This window comes from Neofelis nebulosa, chromosome 1, assembly GCF_028018385.1.
Source record: "Neofelis nebulosa isolate mNeoNeb1 chromosome 1, mNeoNeb1.pri, whole genome shotgun sequence".
Taxonomy (NCBI): domain Eukaryota; kingdom Metazoa; phylum Chordata; class Mammalia; order Carnivora; family Felidae; genus Neofelis; species Neofelis nebulosa.
Genome location: NC_080782.1, coordinates 174,488,283 through 174,513,278, shown reverse-complemented (window position 1 = coordinate 174,513,278; position 24,996 = coordinate 174,488,283). Strand labels below are relative to the sequence as shown.

The 24,996-nt window shown below is 40.8% G+C and overlaps 1 protein-coding gene across 1 annotated transcript in view; it reads left to right on the top strand.

The window, feature by feature from the left end:
- The first annotated feature begins 5,033 nt into the window (after window positions 1-5,033).
- IPO5 (importin 5) overlaps window positions 5,034-24,996 on the top strand; it is a 56,570-nt gene continuing 36,607 nt past the window's right edge. Inside the window, exons 1-3 of the mRNA XM_058681548.1 lie at window positions 5,034-5,113; window positions 14,292-14,402; window positions 19,950-20,043. Of these exons, the coding sequence (XP_058537531.1) occupies window positions 19,954-20,043 (90 nt within the window). The 5' untranslated portion in view covers window positions 5,034-5,113; window positions 14,292-14,402; window positions 19,950-19,953. The remainder of the gene's footprint in view (window positions 5,114-14,291; window positions 14,403-19,949; window positions 20,044-24,996) is intronic.

The window sequence follows — 24,996 nt, the reverse complement described above, 5'->3', positions numbered from 1 at the left end:
TGCCCCTCTCCTGCTCATGTTCTGTCTCTCTCTCTCAAAAGTAAATAAACATTAAAAGTTAAAAAATTTTTTGAAAGAAAATGCACATGAGAGGTCATGTGACTTCTCCAAACTCTCACCATGAGTCATAAAAGCAGAAATCAAGTGTCCTATGGGGTGCCTGGGTGACTCAGTCAGTTAAGTGTCCGACTTCGGTTCAGGTCGTGATCTCGCAGTTCGTGAATTTGAGCCCCGCATCGGGCTCTGTGCTGACAGCTCACAGCCTGGAGCCTGCTTCGGATTCTGTGTCTCCCTCTCTCTCTGCCCCTCCCCTGCTCACGCTCTGTCTCTCAATAATAAATAAACGTTAAAAAAAATTTTTTTAAAAGAAATCAAGTGTCCTCTTAGTCTTTTGCTGTGTCCACTTCACACTAGGTTCACTTATTTCAAATCACAGCTACTTCAATGCATTTCCAGATTCTTTTCATAGCTTATTAATTATGCTTACAATGGCTCAGGAAAACATCTTTATCTTATATGCCCATGTTTTCTCAAAGTATATAGACATTCACACAATTTCAGAACTGTAAGGGACCTTTGAGATCTAGTCCAACATTCTCGTTTTATAGATGAAGACACTGACGCCCAGAGGTGAAGCAGCAAGACCAACAAGATAAAAATGGATTCCACGAGAAAAGGCTAAAGACACTGAAGTTGTTTCCTCCAAACAGACAATAATGACCTTCGAGTATTAGAATTATGATTCGAGGTAAGGAAGTTGTTTTTTGACTTTTTTTTTTTTTTTTTTTTACTTCTCTTTTTCATTACCAAAACCAAAACAAGAAGGAATCAGTTTTGATTACGGTGAGCAAAAACAATGAGGCTGAATGTAAAAAAGAATTTCTGGCAGTCAGGATAATCAAAAACTGAGATAGGAAATCTAGACATATAATTTACATGATCTACAATTCACCCACCTAACGTGCACAATTTGTGGGGCACCTGAGTGGCTCAGTCAGTTAAGCGTCCAACTCTTGATTTCAGCTCAGAGCATGATCTCAAAATCGTGGGATCAAGCCCTGCATGGAGCTCCATGCTGGGTGTGGATGGATTCTCTCTTTCCCTCTCTCTCTCTTTCTCTCTCTGCCCCTCCCCCACTTGTCTTCTCTTCTCCCTCTCTCAAAAAGAATTTTTTTTTAAGAAATCATTTGTTTAAAAAAAGTAAAGTACGCATTTCAACGGTTTTAGTGTATTCATATACTAAATGAATATACAACCATATGTGCAACCATAAACAGAACCCATTTTAGAACATTTAATCAATTCAAAAATCCCCATACACTTTGGCCATCATTCCCTGTACCCCCATCTTCCCCCAGCCTTAGGTAACCACTAATCTACTTTGTCTCTGTGAATTGCCCTATTCTGAATATTACATGTAAATAGAATCATATAATATATGGTCTTCTCTGTCTTCTTTCCATAGCAAAACGTTTTCCAAGTTCATTCTTATTGTGGCATGTATCAGTACTTTATTTCTTTCTATTGCCAAATAATACTCCATTGTATGGGTATACCACATTCTGTTCATCCATTCACCGGTTGTTAGACATTTGAGTTGTTTCCACCTTTTTGGGCTTTTATGAATAATGCTGCTATGAATATTCATGGGCAAGTTCTTATGGGGACATATGCTTTTATTTTCCTAGGGTATATACCTAGAAGTAGGTATTGCTATTGCCGGGTCAAATAGCAACTCTTTACTTAGCTTTTCGAGGAAAACAGACTGTTTTCCAAATCGGCCACACCGTTTTGTATTCCTACCAGCAGTGAACGAGGGCTCCAAATTTCTCCATATCCTTACCAATGTTGCTATTATGACTTTTTTTATGATAGTCATTTTAGTGAGCGAAGTGGTATCTCATTGTGGTTTTGCTTTGCATTTCTTTGATGACTAATGGCGACTAACATCCTTCCATGTGCTAATGGAATATTAGCTAATACTTATATATCTTCTTTAGAGAAATGTCTGTTCAGATCCTTTGCCCGTGAAAAATTTCTTTTTGAAAGTTTAGGTGTATATTCTTAATCTCTGGATTGCTTCAGACCCAAGCCTCCATTCTATAAATTATATGAGTCCTAATCAAATGAATTTGATTTTTTCAATTTTTTTTTTAATTAGAGAGAGAGAGAGAGCACAAGCAGGGGAGAGGGGCGGAGAATCCCACGCAGGCTCCACGCTCAGCACAGAGCCCCATGTGGGGCTCCATCCCACAACCCTGAGATCGTGACCTGAGCTGAAATCAAGGGTCAAACGCTCAACCAATTCAGCCACCCTGGCACCTGCATCCAAATGAATTTGATTTATTCTAATTCTTTCTAGTTCTATGAATCTATGGTTTGAAAGAATTTTCATATCTTAAGGTGGATTTTTACAGAATGGAAGCTGAAGATAAAATGCTACAAAGGGTCCCCACTTCCTGCAGAGATGAAATCTGAGTGCAGCCTCATGGAGATGCATTTCAGGAGGGCCCTTGGAGTGACGAGTTCTGCAAAGCAGACTCTACATCGGTGCAAAAACTGACACAGAAACGGGCCAGTGGGCAAATGTGCTTCATTTTCTGTGACACTTTGAAATTATTGCCTGAAAAAACAAACCCAGTTTTTGTCTGAATTACATTATGAGATGATCCGTCTTCCACCCCAGCTGAGAATAGAGCTGAGCTGTTTCAGTAAAAAATGACGTTACATGAAACTGTGCATCTCAAGATAGCCAATTCAGCAGGGTCTCAGTGTGAACGTGTTCCTGAAGGGTACAGCCACGGGTGGAAAAAGCCAGCACTTTGCTTCTGGACCTTTCCCTTCATCTCTATAATAATTTACCATGTTGCTTCATTTAAATATGAACATTTCAAAAATATTTTTAAGGTTTTTTTTTTAAGTCTGTGGGCTTAACAGTCCCCAAAATAAGTCTCACGATGGTAGGAAGGAAATAAGTATGTACCCACTTGTGAGTTGGGTTGACGTAAGATTTGAGAGTTTAGAGTAAAAAATTATGACCAGTTCTGGGGCAGCTGAAGGCACCACAGTTGATCACTTGAGCACAGTATGAGTTCATTGAATACTTAAGAACTGAGGATGGGAGTTTCTCTTTTTTTAAGACACAAGGCCATTTCTATTATCGCTCACTAACATCATCCATCCCAAATAATGTTGTGAAGGCCACGTGAACAGTTCGGAGGATCAGAATTTGCTAACTGAACAAGGGCAACATATCTAAGTGATCACTAGGAAGTTTACATTTTAAAAAGGAGAGGAAAAACAAGTCACTGAGCTTTCTGATTACCCAAGACTTTCACAGCTCATCTCTGGCTGGATCTTGAGCAGAATAAAAGGCGAACGGAGCCATAAGGCACAACATCCCCCACAGTCCTCTCCACACCTGACTCTCTAGACTTCCTTTTTCCACCGTGATGCTTCCTACTCAACTTTCTTCCTCTTGTTGTGTCTGCTAATGAACAAACCAATAGATATTCCCCTGAATCCAGGCTTTGGTGTAGGTTCATAATGCCCAAAGGTCAGCCAGGGCAGGCTAGGTCAGCCAGCACCCTCCATAAAATGAACAGACCCTGGGACGATGACCTGAGCCAAAATCGAGAGTTGGATGCTCAACCGACCGAGCCACCCAGGCACCCCTGGAATTCATTCTTTTAATGTGTTCTTCATACACCTTATAATCACTTTATTACCATTCAATCACTGACTCTTAAGCTGCAAAGGTTCAGGTGTGGGACTCTTGGCAGGACCCTTGAATAAAAAGGCATGAAGATATCTCACTGCCATCACCCCTGCCCATGAGCCAAAATATCAGAACAAACAACATAATTGGTGGAAATGAAAACAATGAAGCAAGGAGTGGAGCTGAGGAACGTTCAGGATTTACAGAGACCTTGAAAGTGCGTAGACCTCACATTTCACCAATAAAACTATGACCCATCCTAAAGGGTTTGAGCATGTATTATGAAACAATTTTAAAAATGAAAAAATTTAGTTTTAATTAATTATCCATGAAAATTAATAATGGAATATTAGATGTAGCAAAACTAGGTCACGGAGAACCAGGACAATCTAGGCCAAACTTGGTAAGTTAATATATCATGTCAGAACTTAAAGTACAAACCAAAAATGCCAAAAAACATATTTAATAAGAGATTTCTTTTGTTTCCTAGAAATTTATCTTTGTCTGTTGTAGAGATCAGTTTCTCTTTTCGGTATTAATTACTAGAATAGAAGCGAAATCCATAGGTAAGGAAACTAATCATACAGTTTCAAGGCTTAAGTTGATGACACATGTATACCCAATCTGAGTAGCCCTCAACAGCATGGGCTTTGAGTTCTCAAAGGTCTGAGCTCCCTTTCCTCCTATGGCTTTGGGAATAGACGAGTTAGCCTATAATATCTAAATGCCTACATGGCCTCTAAAGCTGGCATGGTGGACAAATTGAAACAGGCCAGCTGCAATGACACTGCTTACCTGCTGCGGGTCACAATTGCAGTCAGATGTCTCCATGGTGACCTCTCTGAGCCATGAGGCCGGAACTGTGGGATTAACATCCCACGACTGGAGCAACCACAGTGCCGAGAACAGCTTTGACTACTGTAAGTAATCCCTAAACCTCAAATTTAGATGAAAAACTTTAAGAACTTAATCCATACCGAGGGACCAATTTGGGTGATTCTAGAGGGAAAGTCTTTCTGTGTGAGATCCAGGAGGAGCTTTTAGCCCTCGTACCTTCTGGAGTCCCCACAGTAGTGTCTATGGGGAAGGGAAAGGAGAGAGAACTTACTAGACAGAAACCAAGAATGAAAGAATGAGAATACCACGACTGGTCATTGTTCCTTGACACTGTGTCTTAAACTAGCTGGTGACTGCTTCCATGTACTTAAGAAAGCACCCCTTGAGCAGAGGTGACCAAAAGAATGTAGACCATTGTCCTAACTGTGTATAGGCATCCTGAAACAAGAAAAGAAAAATGAGTTTTTATTTCATTTAGGTGGTTCCAGGGAGAAACTTTGCCAGGACCCACGTATGGGCACAGCTGTTTTCCCTGATCAGGATCTTTGCAGCACCCAAGTAAGACTATAATTATCAGCTAGATCTTGTTCTGTCTCTGGCCACTGCTAATTGCGTTATTTCCTTTAAAGCTAAAAAGTCCCCCTTTTTCCTACAATTGCGATATCCATGATCATTTCACCTTTTGTTCACCAACTAACCAAACTCCAATCCACCAGGATTTTCTATCCTACTTTCCTATAGAAGAAGTCTTAAAAGTCTGACTTTTAAGGGCTCTTTTTTTTTTTTTCTAATGTCTATTTATTTTTGAGACAGAGAAAGATGGAGCGTGAACGGGGGAGGGTCAGAGAGAGGGAGACACAGAATCCGAAGCAGGCTCCAGGCTCCAAGCTGTCAGCACACAGCCCGATGCGGGTTCGAACCCATGGACTGTGAGATCATGACCTAAGCCGAAGTCGGACGCCCAACCAACTGAGCCACCCAGGCGCGCCTAAGGGCTCACTCTTAATTTCTCAAGTGTCTCAAAATAAGTTCTGTTTAAAATCTTTCGAGGTCCCACCTTAGGCCCCTACATATTATGGTGGTGTCCTCTCAGGGGCTGATCACATTTTATCTTAATTTGCAGAGATCACTAGTCAAGTAAGTGAGGGAAAATATAATTTATTTTCATTGTGGGAAAACTAAATCAACCACTGTGTAGTAAAAAGACTACTAACCTAATGGATTACATTACTTAACTGTTTCTCCTAGAACTTAATCCCCTAAATAGGTATAAAAAAGCCAAAATTAACAAAGGAAATGACTAGATGCAGGGGACTTGTCACTGGCAATGCCCTTATTACATAAGGTTTAATTTAGACCTTTCTAACCAGTTTTGCTCTATTGTTCTGTCACTTGTTTATGTGTATATATGTTAGAACATCCATAACTCTAGTAGGGGGAGACAGCATTGTGTTAGCATCTGAGTAGAGCTAAACCATTGGAACAGAGTTATGAACCACCAAACTAAAAATACCTGGGCAGCCAAATAGTAATTGTCCTAAGGCTCATGCAGGGTACTCTACAGGAAATATGCTCTACTCTCTTCTCTGTGTCTATTTCATATCCTTTTTAATGCATGTGGTTATCTGATTTCCAAAGCACACAGCAAACCAGATGATAAGAGGAGCTGACCAGCAGAGACGGCCATCATTTTCTGTTGGCAGATACATTAAGTGGCAGATGCCTGAAAGGAAAAATGAAAAAAAAAAAAACTGAGAAAAGCAGGCAGTGACGTAAGACCTCAAATCTCAGAGACCCAGAGCAATTTCATTTCAGGAGGAGCAAACCTAAGTGGCTTCTGCAGTCATCACCCTATTTCAGCGCCGTATGATAACTGACTTAATGACCCTCAAATGCTGGGGCTGAGAAGATACCCTAGGGATCAAGTCCAACACTCCCAATTTACAGATGAGGAAGTGGAGGCTAGAGAAGCCTTGAGGGCCCAGTTCGGGATCATAGCTGGCTAGTGGTGGAGCTCCCATTGGAACCAGGATCCCCTGACCCCAATGCATTTTTTCTTGGAAAAAAAAAAAAAAACGGTTGAAGCCTCATTGCTTAAACCCAACGATTGAATGAAATAATGTACGGAAGGTTAGCACTCAGACATGGAAAGAGAGCCAAGTTTTATCGGTGATTGTGAATAAAAAATCTGATATAAAGAATGGTTGAGCATTTTTGTAACTTTTTTTTTAATGTTTATTTATTTTTGAGAGAGACAGAGACAGAACGCAAGTGGGTTAGGGGCAGAGAGAGAGGGAGACACAGAATCCAAAGCAGGCTCCAGGCTCCAGGCTCCAGGCTCCGAGCTGTCAGCACCAGAGCCCGACGCGGGGCTCAAACTCACGAGCTGTGAGATCATGACTTGAGCTGAAGTCGGACGCTCAACCGACTGAGCCACCCAGGTGCCCCGGTTGAGCATTTTTAATATGAATCTTTGAAATAACTTTGCTCTTTTGGAAAATTAATTTCCATGAAGCAATCCAGTCTCAGATGTTACAGTATTACGTCTCCTGAAAGGTCTCCCCTGACTACCCTTTTGAAAATAGGACCACTTTCACTTTCTGTCTCTTTCCCTTGACTTCTACCAAGCAATATTCCTGTTTTAAGCTGTGCTGTATCAAGATTTTCTATATGAAGTTATGTTTTAAAATACATGACTTACAGCTGAATCCAGGCAAACAAGCCGTTTTAAAACACAGTTCCAATATCACTCTTATTTTACATGGCAGTGAGAACTTAAAACACATTCCTGCTTTTCCCCACTCCCTTTCTACATTCTTTAAAAGGGCAGTAACTATTATCTCTCTGCATAAAGAAAGTTAACTAGATACGTGCGTCTATTGAGGTGGAAGACAGCATCTGACATCTGAGTATTAGTTTGAACTAATGTCTTTAAGTAATTATTTTCATTCCACATTAGTACAGCTAGTTTCTAAGTGAGAGGCAAAGAGGTAGATTAGGTTGTAAGAGAGCTGAGTAGTTGAAGCAAATTTAGAGAAAGTAGTATTTCCTTAGCACCAAATAAATACTACTACTCCTGAGTAGAAAAAAAAAAATACAAATAAAAAGTAACCCTTTCAAATAAAATGCTATGGGATTGAGTTTTTCTTTAACATCTGTGCCCACTTTTTCTTCCAACTAGCTTTACATTCATGAGTGGATGCCTAGGTGTTAACCCCTTGCCCAGCGGAGAGCAACAGGGAATTTGAACTTAAGGTGACTAATAATGCTCAGTGTAGGTAGTACCATCAGTTCCCTCTTAGGATTATCTTTATATTATATGAATTATAAACCTCCTCCGCCTGGCCCCCAAGTGCTGGGATGTCTCACGGCTGAGTCCTTGACCATCTTCTCTCTTCTCCAGGCGACGTTATCCACTTCAGCAGTCTTGAATGCCATGAATGTGATGACTCAGTTGGTATTTCCAGCCCTGCTCTTTCTGAGCTCCAGGCTCCCCTGTCCAACTGCTTACTGGACATCACCACTTGGATGTCTACTAGGCATCTCAAACTGACTATGACTGAAATTCCCCTCTTGAATTCTTCTTGCCACACCTTCTCCCAAACCCATCCTCCTTTTAGTGGCATTACCATTGCTCAGACCCAAATCCTAAGCATTCTCGACGTCTCCAATTTACTCCAATTGACCAGAGGAGGATTCACCATGGAGCTCATGAAGCTTGAGTTTCCAGCCCATTCACTCGCACAGAGCCCCTCCAAGAAACCTCACTCTATGTTCAATTTTTTAATTTGTCTTACAGAGGGCCCTCAGATTGTGTCAAGTTTCAGTTGTTTTTAACTTGGATCTGCCTCTGCACCCTATGTCCTGCTCCATTTCCAAAAGAAAAACATCTAAACCAGACCACTTTGGACACCGTTGATCGCCATACTCCAGGCCACATTATTCTCCTGCCTGGAGTACTATCGTGACCTCCTCATGCTTCCCCAGCTTCCTCACTCCCTCCTACTATTTCCTATATTGCAGCAAAATGACCTTTTATAACTGTTTAAATGTTCAATGATCTGTGAAAAACGGTCATACCCTTTACTTAACCCGTTTTGCTTAGAATAAGTTATACTACTGAACGATCACAATGCCCCAGGTGATGTGCCCTCCCCCCCCCCCCCCCTGCAACTTGCTTCTCAGCCCTCCCTTCAAGGTTTACTCCTCTCTGGCTGTACCCTTCTTTCCTCACTGGAATACACCAGACCAGTTTCGCCTGGGGGCTTTTGCACTTGCTGTTTCCTCTGGTGGAAATAGGAATTTCTCCCATTACTTTCTTCACCTTGGCTCAAATTTCAAGTCTCAGCTCAGATATCTCCCTCAAAAGACTGTTTCACCGAAGTAGCACCCAACTCCACACCTTGATCCCATTATCTTCCTTTCACTGGTCACTATAGAATGTTCTAATCTACGCAGTTGATTTGTTGATTGTCTGACTTCTCCCAAAAGATAAGCTCCATGGAGGTAGGAACCCAGTCCTACTCACCTCTGAATCTCACAATCAGTGTCCACTGCAGAGAAGGTGCCCAATAAATATTTGCTAAATAAGTGAATAAGTAAATGTTAAAAACAAATGCTAATATAGTAAAGTGAGGCATAAAGTGATAAACACATAGTATGGGTGGAATTGAAGAGTATGAACTGTATTACGAGGTCCTTTTTGTTTCTACCTCATTAATTACAGCTAAAAATCTGTTGCAAGTAGATGCAAATTTGAGCTGTACATTGATGTCACAATTGATATTCCACTAATAACGTCATCATAATGCATGAGGTAAAATTCGCGTGTCATAGTATCCAAACTATGAGATAATTACTATAAATAGCAAATATATGGAGAGGAAAATATATAGACTGAATCATATCTGTATCTCCCCAGTCCTTTTCCTCCAAAATAATGGTTTAGGAATGCTCAGAAGGTTTCAAGGTTATGAATGCTATCATCTATGTACTCTGAATTGAGTTAAAAATAGTGTGAAAATAGAAAAAAATAGTAATTGAGGTCCGGATCAATTTCCTTCAGATAGCTAAGGAAAAGCATTTTTTAAAATCACACCTTTATTGAGATATAATTCACATACCATAAAGCTCACACTTTTTAAATGTACAATTCTTTAGTATATTCACAGAGTTAGTCATCCGTCACTGCTATCACATTCCAGAACATTTCATCACGCCAAAAAGGAACTCCATACCCATTAGCAGTCATTCCACCTTCCTTCCCCTCCCCTCCAGGCCCCTGACAACTACGAATCTACTTTCTGTGTCTATGGATTTGCTGCTCCTGGACATTTCACATAAATGGAACCAAAAAATACGTGACTTTTTGTGTCTGGCTTCTCTCACTTAGCATCATATTTTTAAGGTTCATCCATGTTGCAATATGTACCAGTATTGTTTCTTTTTATTGCCAAGGTGATATACCACATTTTGTCTATCTATTCATCAGTTTATGGATATTTTGGATTGTTTCCACATTTTGGCTATTATGAATAATGCTGCTATGAACATTCATGTACAAGTTTTTGTGTAGACATGTTTCCATTTCTCTCGAGCACAAATGCTGACTCATATAGTAACTTTATGTGTTACTTCTGAAGAACTTCCAAACTGTCAAATTGACCGCACCATTTTAAATTTCCATCAGCAATGCAGGAGGGTTCCCATATGAGGGGCCCAGTTTTTCCTCACCCTCATCAACACTTGCTATTGTCTTTTTTATTGTAGCCATACTAGCAGTATACCCCCCTTTTTTTTGGGGGGGGGTGGGGTTTAATTTATATCTCCCTAATGACTAATGACATCGAACATCTTTCAATGTACTTATTAGTCATTTGCATTCATGTATCTTCTGTGGGGGAAGGTCTATTTGAATGTCTGTTTTGCCTATTTTTTAATTGGGTGGGTTTTTTTGTTGTTGTTGTTATTGAGTGCAATGGTTCTTTATGTAATCTGGATACAAGTCCCTTATCAGATGTATGATCTGCAAATATTTTCTTCCATTCTATGGGGTGTCTTTTCACATTCTTGATGGTTTCCTTTGAAGCACAAAAATTTTTAATTTTGATGAAGTCCAATTTAACTTCTCTTATTTTTGTCTTTTGTAATTTCAGTGCCATAACTAAGAAACCATTGTCTAATCAAAGGCCATGAAGTCTTATCTTACATTTTCTTCTAAGGATTTTACAGTTTTGCTCCTACATTTAGGTCTACACCCTATGTTGAGGTTTGCATATGGTATGAGGTAGCAGATCAGCTTCATTCTTTTGCATGTGGATATCCAGTTGTACCACAACACTTGTTGAAAAGATTATTCTTTCACATGAATGGCCTTAGCACCTATATTTGTCAGGATTCTCCAAAGAAATAGAATCAGTAGGATCCCCAAAAAGAGATCTATTTTAAGGAATTAGCTCATGTGATTGTGGGGGCTGGCATGTCTGAAATCCTTAGGGCAGGGCAACAAGTGGAAATTTAGGCATGAGTTGATTTTGCAGTATGGAGTCTGAAATTTGCAGAGGAAGCCAGTATGTGTTTCTGTGTTGCCATCTGTCTTAAGCCAGATCCGAATTGCTTCTTCCTCTGGAAACCTGTCTTTGCTATGAAGGCCTTCCATTGGTTAGATGAGACCTACCCACAGTATGGAGGGTAATCTACTTTACTTAGAGTCAACAGACTATACATGTTAATCACATCTACAAACGCCTTCACGGAAACGTCTAGACTAGTGTTTGACCAAACAACTGGGCACCATAGCCAAGCCACGTTGAAAAATAAAATTAACCATCATAGCACCCTTGTCAAAAATCAACTGACCACAAATATAAGGTTTATTTCTGAATTCCCCATCCAATTTCACTGATCTTTATAAAGGTCTATCCTTGGGCCAGCATCACAGTGTAGCTTTAAAGTAAGCTTTAAAATCAAGGTGTGAATCTTTCAATTTTTGCTGGGTTTGAAATTATTTTGGCTATTGGTAGTCTCTTGCAATTCATATCCATTTTAGGACCAGCTTTTTCTGAAGAAAAAAGTGGTTAAAATGTTAATAGGTATTGCTTAAATCTGTAGATCAATCTGGGGAGTATAGCCATCTTAATTCTAAGTCTTCCAATCCATGCACATAAAATGTCTTTCCATTTATTTAGATCTTTCTAAATTTCTTTAGCCATGTTTTATAATTTTCGGTGTAGAAGTCTTATATGTTTGTTAAATTTGTTCTATTTTATATTTTTTGATGCCATCATAAATGAGATTTTCTTAATTTCATTTTTTGATTGTTCATGGCTAGCGTATAAGTGCATGATTTTTGTGTATTGGCCTTATATCCTGTAACCTTGTGGAATGCATTTATTTTTCTAACAACATTTTTGTGGATTCATCAGGATTTTCTCTATACAAGTTCATGCCATCTGTGACTCTCCAGTACAATATTGAATAGAAATGATGAGAATGGGCATTCTTGTCTTGTTCTTGATCTCAGGAAGAAGGCATTCAGTTTTCCCCCAGTAAGTATGATATCAGCTGTGGGTTTTTCATAAGTGGCAATCAATTTGTTCAGTTTGTTGAGTGTTTTTATCATGAAAGGGTGTTGGATTTTGTCAAAGGCTTATTCTGCATCACTTGAGATAATTATGTGGTCTTTATACTTTATTCCGTTAATATGGTGCATCACATTGATCGATTTTCTTATGTTATACCAACTTTGCATTCCTAGGAAAAGTCCCACCTAGTCATGATATATAATCCTTTTTACATGTTGCTGAATTCAGTTTGCTAGGATTTTGTTGATAATTTTTGCATCCATATTTATATTGGTAGGCATTTTCCTTGTGATATCTTTGGTTTTGGTATCAAGTTAAAACTGGCCTCATAGAGTGAGTGTTCACTCTGCTTCTATTTTTTGGAAGAGTTTAAAAAGGACAGGTGTTAATTCTTCTTTAAATGTTTGGTAGAATTCACCAGTAAGGCCATATCTTTTCTTAGAATTTTGTGGGAAATTTTTTTATTACTAATTCAATCCCTTTCATTGCTATATATAGGCCTATCCAGATTTTCTATTTCTTTTTGGATTCAGTTCAGCAGTTGTGACTTTCTAGGATTTTCTGTTGAATCCAGGTTATCTAATTTGTCAGCATACAATTGTTCAGTTTTTCCTTTTAATTCTTTTTATTCCTGAAAGTTTGGCAGTGATGGTCTGTCTTTTATTTTTAATTTTAGTAATTTGAGTCTTCTTTTTTTCTGGGTCTAGCCAGAGATTTGTCAATTTTGTTGATCTTTTCAAAGAAACAACTTTTTTCCCCCCTCTGTTGATTTTTTAATTCTCAATTTCACTTATTTCCTTTCTTGTTTTTATTGTCTCTTCTGCTTGCTTTGGGTTTAGTTTGCTCTTCCTCTAGTTTCTAAGAAACTAGGTGAGATTATTGATTTGAGCTCTCTTCTTTTTTACCAAAGATGTTTACAACTCTAAAGTTTCCCAAGAGCACTGCTTTCACTGCATCCCGTAAGTTTTGGTCTCTTGTGTTTCTGTTTTCTTTCATCTCAGAGTGTTTCCTAATTTTTCTTGTGATTTCTTCTTCAACCCATTTGTTATTTAGAAGGATGCGGCTAATTCCCACTTATTTGTGAATTTCTCAAATTTCCTTCTGTTCTTGATTTCTAATATCATTTTGCTGAGGACAGAGAAGATATTTTATATGATTTGAGTCTTTTTAAACCTATTGAGACTTGTTCTATGGCCCAACATGTGATCTCTTCTGGAGAATGTTCCCTGTGCACTTGAGAAAAATGTGTATTCTGCTGTTGTTGGATGTAGTGTCCTATGGATGTCTGTTAGGTTTAGATGGTGTATAGTGTTCTCCACATCTTCTATTTGTTGTTTGTCTTCTGCCTAGTGGTTCTATTCATTATTAAGAGCGCAGATAGAAGTCTTCAACTATTTTGCTGAACTTTTCCCTTCAATTCTGTCAAGTTTTGCTTCATGTATTTTGGGGCTCTGTTGATGGATACATGCGTTTATGATTTTTGTGTCTACCTGATTGATTGACCCTTTTATCCTAATAAAATATCCTTCTTCGTCTTTGATAATTTTATTTTAAAATCTATTTTGTCTGATAGCAGTATAGCCATTTTGGCTCTCTTTTGGATGGCATATCTTTTTCCATCCTTTCATTTTCAACCTATTTGTGTTCTAAGGAAAAAAATACACTTAACACTAAATTCTTCTGCTAAGTATATTTTTATTTCAGGTGTTAAAAGGCAGCAAATGATGGTTTTTAAAATCCATTCACATTTAGGGGCGCCTGGGTGGCTCAGTCGGTTAAACGGCCGACTTCAGCTCAGGTCATGATCTCGCGGTCCGTGAGTTCGAGCCCCGCGTCGGGCTCTGGGCTGATGGCTCAGAGCCTGGAGCCTGCTTCCGATTCTGTGTCTCCCTCTCTCTGCCCCTCCCCCGTTCATGCTCTGTCTCTCTCTGTCTCAAAAATAAATAAAACGTTAAAAAAAAATTAAAAAATAAATAAATAAAATCCATTCACATTTAAATGAAAATAATCAACATAAAAAATAAAAGATATTCTTCCTTCCTCCAGCTCTTCATCAGTTCTTGACTTAACTTATAAGGATTTATTCTAGGGGATCAAATCTTGAGTCTTCCTTACCTTCGAAAGGTTCACAAATGTGTTCAATGTCAAACCAGCAGGGAAAGGACATTCCTAAGCAAGAAACACTGCTCAGGAAGTACTGCACCATGTCTCCAGGTCCCTGAGAATCAAGTCAGAAAACTGGAAGCAACGGAAAGCACTATAAGGTAACTGATCCTCACTTTGTGACAAGTCATTTCCTAAATATAAATGAACAAACTATGTAGCACACTTGTGTGTAACTAGTTGATTATTTTGCTCCCAAGCAAAGCAGTGTTCAATAGAAATATCACGTAAACCACAAATGCCAGTCTTATTTGTAAATTTTTTAAATGTTTATTTGAGAGAGAGAGAGAGCACACATGCAAGTGGAGGAGGGGGAGAGAGAGGGAGAGACAAAATCCCAAACAGGCTCCACGCTGTCAGCACAGAGCCCAGGTAGGGCTCAAACTCATGAACCCTGAGATCGTGACCTGAGCCGAAATCAAGAGTTAGACACAACCGACTGAGCCAGTCAGACGCCCCCCCATATATGTAATTTTAAGGTTCCTAGTAACCATATTTTAAAAAGTAAAAACAGAAAAATTAATATAATTAATAATTATCATTTATTAATAAGTATAATTAACATATTTTATTTAACCCAATATGTTGTCATTTCTACATGTGACCAATATGAAATTGTTACTCTTCATTTTCTTCCAATTCTCTGAAGTTTAGTTTGCACCTTACACTTAAAGCACACCTAATTTCAAACTAGCCACATTTCAAGTGACTGATAGCCACAATGGCTAGTGGCTACACTCGGACAGAGAACTGTAACATTTAAAAGTGAAAATGACCTTAGAATGCTCTATGATGATCATGACCTGAGCCAAAGTCAGATGCTTAACCGACTGAGCCACCCGAGCGCCCCGTAAATTTTTTTTTCCTTAACATTATACGTTGCTATAACATGACTGCTTATATAATAGGAGTATAAAAATGTAATAACCTAACAAGTAGATGTGCAATCCAAACTAACAAATCTTGGAGGTTTTGATCTGCATGATTAAGTACAGCTAACTTTATTAAGCATTTACTCTGTGCCAGCACTATGCCAGGTATTTTGATGCATGGTGGAAGGTACTACTGTTATTTCCATTTCACAGAAGAGGACACTGGGGCTGAGAAAGGTTAAATAACTTGGGCAAGATCACAGCATGTAAGTTGTGAAGTCATAATTTGAAGTCTCATTCTGGCTGGCCCTTGGAGCCTCTGCTCCTAAGCCTCCAAATTCTACACGTCCTTCAAATGTATCCAACCACCAGCTGACATTCAGTGAATTTCATATATAAAACTATGAGAGAGAGAGGGCAAAAGAAACTAACCGAATCCAAATTTCCCCTGCCTGTGTTCAATTCCACAGTTTGCTGACTTGTGTGTTTAGTGCCCTTTGGGAATACAAGGTTTCACTTGCCCCTGGCCTGCATGCTCTGACTGTAACAGACTGCTTCAGACAGGGGCTTAAAAATCTTGATAAAAGGCAGCTGAAGATGTGGAAACAGCTTAGCATTTTCTTTTCAGCAGACAACTTTCCTCAACAGTTCTCATCTTTTCTGCTGGCTCTTACCTAAGCAACAAAGAGCATCGATATTAGGAAGCATTAGAAATTTTATTTATCAGCCAAATGCTTGTTAACCATCCTTAATCCATCAACATACCATTTTACTCTGCATAATTGGGAGGGAGACTAATAGAAAATATACAAATACACTTTATTACACACACAAACGCGATGCATACATCTATATCACATGTAGCCTTAAGAGTAATCACCTGTCTGAGGCCTATTTCTTATTTAACCCTAGAATCCATCTAACCAATAATAGCTGATAACTATTGAGTGCTACGGTGTCTGCAGACACCATGCTATGTGCATTTACAAATATTATCCTACTTTCTACAACACCCCTATGAAGAAGTATTATTCCCCTTTTACAGATGGGGAAACAAAGACAACTTGTTATGTCATACCATGTTATCTATTAATACAAACACCTGTAAATAATACCATCTGCTTATATCTGTGTAGTTATAGATTATAATACTTTCACTTCTATTATTTAAACTGCTCCTCAAAATAAGTTGTGCTATAGAGAGCACCTGTGCTTACCACTACCAGGACAGGTAGCGGAACTTATGTTGGAGTCCCAGGGCAACTTTTAAAAATTTACAGATTGTTCACTCGGGAGAATCTTATTTACATTCAGAACCCAATAAACCAGAAATGACAGACAAGACCAAATTCTACCCCAGCTGAAAGAAGCTTTCGCAGGGGTTTTATAAGCCTAACTTCTCCAGCCACTCCCATCAACACAAAACCTATAAAATCAAGAGCAGTACCCAAGGAAGATTCTGTTGCTCTCTTGTTAAGGAGTCTGGCCTCCTGTATTATTATAAAGAGGGCATGGCCAGGCTGTGCAGTACCTTCTGACAAACATCAAGAATCCTAAATTCCCTAGATTTCAAGTCTCAGTTGAGAGAAACTTCCAGCCTTCCATTTTCCCAACCTCACCCTTTTACGCAAGGGGTTATAAATGCTCTGAGCAAATATGCCTCCAGAACTTAATAGAGGTAGGGTCAGGTCTAATAAGCTGAAGTGAAAGGCATCAGGAGCTGGCTGTTCACAGTTGACTCGCCCAAAGCAATGGCGGCTAATCGGGAGTGAGCAAGACTTCGTTCTACCCCTCCATTTCATTTCCAATTATAATTTAATGTCAGAACTTTTCTGATTAATAATAGCATACTTTAACAGCCATTATTATTCCATTTTATAATGAGAGATTGAGGCTTAAAGACATTAAGTGCTCACTCAAGTTCACATTAGTAAGACACTAAAGACCCACATCCACTCAAATTCAAGGTTCTTTACCTTCTACCATCTAATCTCCTTGGGAAATAAACCTATATTCTTATGGACTGCCATGATACAATATCTGAGCTATTTTCTCAGGGGGAGATTATGTTCATAAAACAAATAGGACTCTCTCCATGGGAAATAGGTTTCTAAGTGCAATACATTCCCTGAAGGCTGAGCATTACAAACTCTCTAAACTGGCAGGCCTGCTGTTGAAAATGCAGTCCCCACTTAGGAGGAGGTTTCCTGGACACAAGAACTGGTCTCCGTTGTCAGGATGGCTGATATCCATGCCAAGTTTACAGGAATTTCTCCCATTGGGGATCTCTTTTTTCATTACCCATAAAAATCTCCTTCCTTCTTACTTAGAATATTAAAATAAAGCTGGGCTGACATTTCATATTGTAGCAGTTGATGTCACAACTAACACTGACTTGTTTTATTTGTAGTCTGAATAAGTTTGTGCTTTGCCTCACCAAAAAATCAAACTCTCTCGGGCACCTGGGAAGCTCAGTCGGTTGAGCATCCAACTCTTGTTTTCCGCTCTGGTCATGATCTCACGGTTGGTGGGATAGAGCTCGGCTCTGCACTCAGTGCAGAGCCTGCTTGGGATTCTCTCTCCCCCTGTCTCTTTGCCTCTTCTCGGCTCATATACACACACACACACACACACACACACACACACACACACACACATTCTCTCTCTCTCTCTCTCTCTCTCTCTCTCTGCCCCTCTCCTCTGATAGCTCTCATACTTAATCTCTCTAAAAAAATAAATAATTTTAAAAATTAAAACAAGCTCCCTATCTTGACAAATCCGTACACATACGTTGTAATTTCTATTATTTAGTAATTATTAAACAAATGTATGTAATCTACAGAGTCATTGCCAATAAAACACATACCACAGCAAGTGTTATAAAGTAACTGGAGATCAGGACTTACCGTAAGCAAGCCTCCAGGCAATTCATCTTATTTCACTGGTAACATAGTCATAAAATAGGCTGGATAAGTAATTCCCCAAATCTTAATAACCTTGGGTGAGCAAAAAGCCTCCCAGAGTCCAGACATGACCACTGCTGACATACATACATACATACAAAACAAGCAAAAACAAAAACAAAAACCTGTCCCAAATTAATGTACGTGATGTTCTATCTTTAAAGAAATAATGTGTCATAAGAACAACAAATTGTCACCTCTAAGGAGCATCAATTCTTCAAAGATAGGTCTGCAGACCTCTTGTAGAGAACTCTTATCACTATCACAGCTAAAACTTTCTAAGGGAGTTTTTTCCTCCACGAATCAGAATCCTTTAAAAGATCTTAGCTGGCAATCACAATTGCATAGCGATCCCGGGGCCTCGGCGCAGAGATTCTGGACGCAGTGGCTGGGATTCTAATATACAGCCAAGGTTTAAAATCATTCCCTTTAAAGCAAATGTTTTAAGTAGACTTCCAGAGAACACAATTTCCGAGTAGTCAACAGGAAATTAAATTCCCTTCGGGCTGCCAGAAGTGTGGTCCATCTCACCCAACCTGGAATCTCCTCCCTACCAGTGTCCTTTTGAAGCAAAGATGATGAATTATTTTCTCCACTGTCACCCTTAGCCCAAAACATTGGACACAGTAGGGGCTCAACAGAAGTGCCCTTTGATTTGAACACTGCCCTCTCCCATTTGGCAGCTCCAGTAGCGAAGAAAGATTGGGTGTATTGTCTGTGCAATTGAAATCAGGTCTCTGGGTCCCGCAGTACCGGCAGGAATCATTTAAGCATTTAGATGAGCCCTACAAACCAGGATTCCGTTAGGGAGGGGTGATCTGTCTTAGCTTCTCCCAATCATTGAAAGAACGGGACCCCAAAACAAGGAATTCAAGGGAAAAGTCTGGGATCCCGGGTGGGGAGGGGATGGAGGCCTGTGTGCTACGTGTACAACTCAGGACGACCCTGGGCTGGGGAGGGCAGAGGAGGGCAGGGGAGGGAGGCCTGGCGGGAGAGCCCAGGGCTGAGTAACACCTCTCCCGGACAAGCCGAAGGTGTGAGTCACTGGTGAGCGCGGCTGGAGCAAGGGGTGGCCTGAGTCACAGCCCTGGGGGAGGTCGGAGGGTCTGACAGATAGAGAAGTCTGTAAACCCGGGGGTGGAATTGAATGGGAAGTGGGTTTCGAAGGAGCTCCTCCCTGGGGGGTGGGGGTTTACGGTCCTAGAGACTGCGGGGGCTGGAGTTGGGGGGCTCTCCGCGGGCCGCAGGGACAGGGTGGCGGGCGGCAGCCGAGGAAGCCGGCCAGCCCGCGGCGCCGAAATCTCCCGCGCTCTGGAGCTGGCCCCACCTCCCCAGCCGAACCTCACGCCCCTCCGCGCGGCGCGGCGCGGCCCGCCAGCCAGCCCCTCCCTCCCGCCACCCTCCCGACGTCACCCCAGGCCCCAGCTGGCCGGCAGAGTCCCCGCCCCACATCGCCCGCGACCAGCCGGGCCGCCCGCCGCGAGTCGCCAGTGACGGCACTGCAGGGTGCGTGGCCAATCGGCGCGGCCCCGGAGGAGGCGGCCTCCGCCCCGCCTCCCGCGCCCAGAGCCAATGAGACGCCGGAGCTGGGGGCCGCGACTGGGTGAGGGGTCACGAGTCCCCGCCCCATCCTCCCCTTTCCCCTTTGCCCCGCCCTTTCCCGCCCGCCACCCGCCCCCTCCCCCCCCCCCCCAGCCCCGCGCCGCGGCTGGTGCAGGTCCCCGCGCTGGGCCCGCCCCCACCCCTCCCGCCGGCCCGCCAGCGCGCCTCACGGCTCCTGTCTCCCCTCCCTCCTTCTCTCTCACACGCCTAGCGCAATGGCGGCGGCCGCGGCGGAGCAGCAACAGTTCTACCTGCTCCTGGGAAACCTGCTCAGCCCCGACAATGTGGTCCGGAAACAGGCAGAGGTAACCGAGCTCGTCGCCCCTGACTCCGTGCCCCGGCCGGCGCGCCGGCCTGCCCCCGACGCCGCCCCTCCGGGCCTCGGTCGCTCAGCCGCGGCCGCGCAGGCCGGGGCCGGGCGGCGGCCGCGTAGCCCACGTGTGGGGCGGCCCGCGGCTCCCGGCCGTGCCCCCGGGCCCTCCCGGCCCTTGTTGCCGCGGCGCCCGGAGCCAGTTACCTCCCCGCCACCCCTCGCACACACGTGCGGCCACTCCTGACACGCTGCCCCCGCCCAGATGGGGAAGCCGGGCGGCGGGGAGGGATGTGGGGTGTGGGGCGGGCCGCGGGGCTCCCCTCGCCCCTTTCCCGCTTTCTCCCCATGGGAGCCTCCCCCCGCCCTTCCAGCCTCGGTCTCCAGCCGGCCTCGCCCTCCTGGGTCCCCAAACCCTGCCCGCTACCTGACCCTTCACCCCGGCCTCTCTCCTGTCCCCTCTTTCTTCGCTACAGTCTTTCCCTCCCTCCCCCATCCCCTCCTTTCGAAATGTGTGTCTTGCTCTCTTGCCTTTCCACTCACTCCATTTAGTCCTCTTTCTCTTGTCTAGTTTCCTGACAATCCATCGGAAGCTGGATTTCCCTCCTCTCCCCGCCCCCCCCCCCCCCCGCCCCCGGCCCTCGCCACAATTCTGTAAAGTTGCCTTTAGGGTTTCTTTCTAAGCCGCTTGCACCTTACTTTATTCTTCCTTTAGACAAATTTTCTTTGATCTGTAGAGATTTGTGGTCTCATTACTGCGATGTCCTGGGACTTCCGTTGTTTAAGTGGGCCAGTGCCACCATATGTTTAAGTCTTTAATTTCATGAAATCCAACCTGAATCAATCAGTCAATCAATCTCTCTCTCTCTCTCTCTCTCTTTTTTTTTTTTAACCTCCTCTGACTGCTGGCCTCCAAAATGTGGAGCTGTGGATATTTTCAAGAGACAGTATTTCAGATGTATCTGCAAGTTCTTTTACCAAGTAGCAGTGAGAAACACTTGGTTTAGTAGAAGACTGATGTTAAGGCTGTCAGTGTTGAGACCACAATACATACGTGAGACAGTGTAAGGGAAGGGCAGAAACTTTCCAGTTTCTTTTAAGTGCATTATAAGAACCTGTCTTCAAACTTGGTTATATGTGGAGTTCTCTGCCACCATGTGATCGAAGATTTTTATAAGATTCAGCAAAAGATGTTCAACCAGATGTTTTTAGGGAGCAAAATTCATTTTACGTGTAGCTAACAAAATTGGGGGACGAGTCCTCTTCTGTACTCATGGGTTTTATAGATAAACTTTAGAATCACAATGTTGTTAGTACTTACTTTGAGTAGATTAGGATATGCTGGTTATACTTAGTGGTTTTACAATATTTGAAGTAAATACACTGGAAGTTCAGTTCTGTATGAGAACGCGCTTTAAACAACTATTTAATGATTTTTGCTTCATGTATTATACATGTGATATGTGTTCAGGGTAAAATTTTAAACAGTGCAAATAGTTTTTTATCCCTTTCCCCAAAGGTAACCACTTTTAAGTGTCTTGTGAGTTATCCCTGAAAATACCTTCACAAGTGTAAATGTATACATTCATTTTTACATGAATGGACCTTAATACACATACACATATAATTCATATGCTGTGAACCTGGATTTTTCACTCCATATATTTCACGTTGTCACATACAAGATTTTGTTAAAGCAGCTATGTAGTCATAATATGGATGTATTATTTATTCAACCAACCCACCTATGAAAGGACATTAAGGTTTCTAGTGTCCTTTTAAAAATAAGAGTACATCCTAAAAATAAGAGTACATGCATACTTATCTTTTCAGACTTTGCCAGGTTTACTTGAAATACTTAAAAGTAGTATTTGAACTTGGAAGTAAAGTGCATTTATTAGTTGCATCAATTTGCACTCCTGTATTAGTGGGATGTGATGATGCCTATGAAAACATTTTAATGCATTCTGCTAACTCTGGGGGTAATTTTTCACCAAAATAAGTTCCTAATCCCAAACCATAATAGAAATTGCCATGTGTTACAAAGCAGAACAGCATTGTAATTAGTAAGCTAGTTTAATTCTCCCTCTTCCCTCCAGTTGCTTAAGTCTCTATTGTCAAGCCTAGTGGGGAATCTCTCTTCTATTGAACTAAATACCAGTGTCTGGTTCAGCTTGAATTCCGATTGGTGCCTGTTGTAAATCTTTTATCACTTGCATCACTTTGGGGATAATTAGCAGCATTCAGCACATTTTCTCATAAAGAACAATTGGAAAGTATAGTTGACCCTTGAACAACACAGAGGTTAGGGACACCAGCTCCCACCCCCCTAACACTCCCAAAACTTAACTACTGATAGCCTCCTGTTGACTGGAAGCCTTACCAATAACATAAACAGCCAGTTTACACATATTTTGTATGTGTGTTATATACAGTATTTTTACAACAAAGAAAGAGGAAAAAAACGTTATTAAGGAAATCATAAGGTGAAAAGATACATTCCAGTACTGTACTGTATTTATCCCCCTCAGAAAGAAATCCACATATAAGTAGACCTGCACAGTTCAAACCCATGTTCAAGGTTCAGCTGTACTGTCAGTCTTTTTATTCCTAGTGAAAACATTTAGGTAGTACATTTTTACTTTCTTTGTATATCCCAGGAATATGTTAATGTGTGAAGTAAGTCTTATAAAACAGAATATTCTTAATTTGACACCAAAAAAGGTAAATGTTAGAGGGGAAGTTTCCTGATGTCACATAACACAAAGTTTGACTGTAAATAGAGCTTAAGAAAGCAAAATATTAGTTGGAAAAGTAAATAGCTGTGCATAATGATACTTTAATGCCTCTTTTTTTGCCTTATGAAATGAGCTGTTTATAAGTAATGAAGCCAAATTAAATTGAGTATTACAGTCTGATATGGCAAATATAGAAATTTTTTTAACTAAAAATTGGCAAAAGCTCAGTAAGTATTTTTGTAATTTACTCAGTCAAGATAAAAATACTTAGTTGACACAAATACTGAACTGTTGACCAAGGTAACTTGCATTCAAACATGAAATGAAGTACAGTAAAGGACTCATTGTAATATATTGTTGAAATCATTGAAAGTCTTGAAAAGTTTTTAAAGTTTTTAAAATTTCCATTATATAAACTATCTGGTAGGCTTTATGTTATATTTCTTTTAAATCTTCAAGAATTTTTCTCTTTAACTTTACAAAAAATGTTTCTGATGCTTGAAGAAATGATTTAAATGCTTCTAAGTCTAAAAATACAATGATGAACATGAATAAGCAATTTGAATAAAAAGTTGACAGGTAGTACAAAGTTGAATGTCCATGGCATTCATGACTGGACATTTTTATGTGACACAAGCTTAAGTATTTTATTAAACATATGCTTGGATTTTATATTCTTAGTTTTTCCATTGACTTTGTTCTTCATTGATTGTAGTATAGAACTACATCAATGAGATTTGAATTGGAGGAGGGTAATGTATTGAAAAATATACCTGATTTTTGAGGAACCAGGTTGTTTATTTACTAGGTAAAAATTGTACCAGGTAAAACTTGCCCCCTCTTTTCATATGCAAGGTTGGCTCACCATAAATATTTACGGAATGAGTGAAATGAGTATTTATTAGCGTTTCTCCTTTGTATGGACAGAAAAGGGGGAGGTGAAATACTTTGCATTGTGTGAATGTGCATGGTGAAATCAAATGGAGTTGAAATTCTGTTTGCCAGGAAACTGGCAACATTCATTGAACCTGCCTGACCTAGGGCTAGGAATATTCTTCGAAAGATTGTTTATATATTCTTTATATAGATATTCTTTACATTTGCTGCACTCTGATGTGCTAAGTGCTGGAATACAAGGAGATACCAGCCCTGTCTTGGTGGCACTCTGTCTGTTTAGGGTTTTAACGTTGTGCTCTTTTTGCCAAACTATTATCCTTGACCAATGTTCCGGTATAAATGTAATACTATATCTGGATTGCTACAGTGGAACATAACAAATGGGAGAACCCTCTCTCAGGAGTCAGATGTCACTCATACCAAACTCTCTCTCCATTGACTTCTAATTCTAATTCCTTATGGAATAGAGTTCAGTATTGGACTTAATATTTCTAAGTCTCTACTAGAATTAGCACAGTATAACTGTCACACTAATAGTCCCAGCTGGGCATGGTTTTCCGAGAGTGATATCCTAATAAAGAATTTTTTTCTGAAACTTGATTTAGACCACTGGAAATTTAACTGTTTAACACTTATGGCAGATACAGTGCATCAGGAGCTAGGCTAGATACAAAAATAAAAAGGCATTTTTATTATACACTGAGAGACTGTGTTTAAATGGAAAGGCTACACCGGTCGTTCAGTTGCATTCATAAAGATTAAGTGAGAAACCTCAAGGTACATTTCCATTTTTGCAATCATCTTAAGAATATCTCTACATAAATTATCTCATTTCTGTATACATAAATTCAGACCATCTTCTCTCCTCAGCTGTGAATGCTTGTCACAGTTTTCGGCATTGTTGTATTCCTCTGTGCTTACACGCTTGAGAGGAACTTGAGGTTATCAGAGGATTTTGAATTCTCCTCTTCCCCCCAGATGTGTTCTTTCATTGAGATATGTTTGAGAAGTTTGAAAACTGTGCAGCACTGCATAAACAGAACTGACTGGTTGGTGGAGTCAGACCCCAGGAGCAAAACCCAGAAAGAACATTCGGTGCTGGGGAGATTTTGAATACGGTTGGCCTTAGGAAACCAGAGTTCTCTCCAGCATTTATTGTATTTGACCTTGGGCAGGTCATTTAACTTCTGAGCCTTTATTTCAGTATCTGTCAATATCTCAGGGATGCCACAGAGCGCTTAATAGAAATTACGAGGTAGATGTGCATTTGGGGAGACCCTGTTTTCCCACCCTTTTCCTTGTCACTTCTGCCC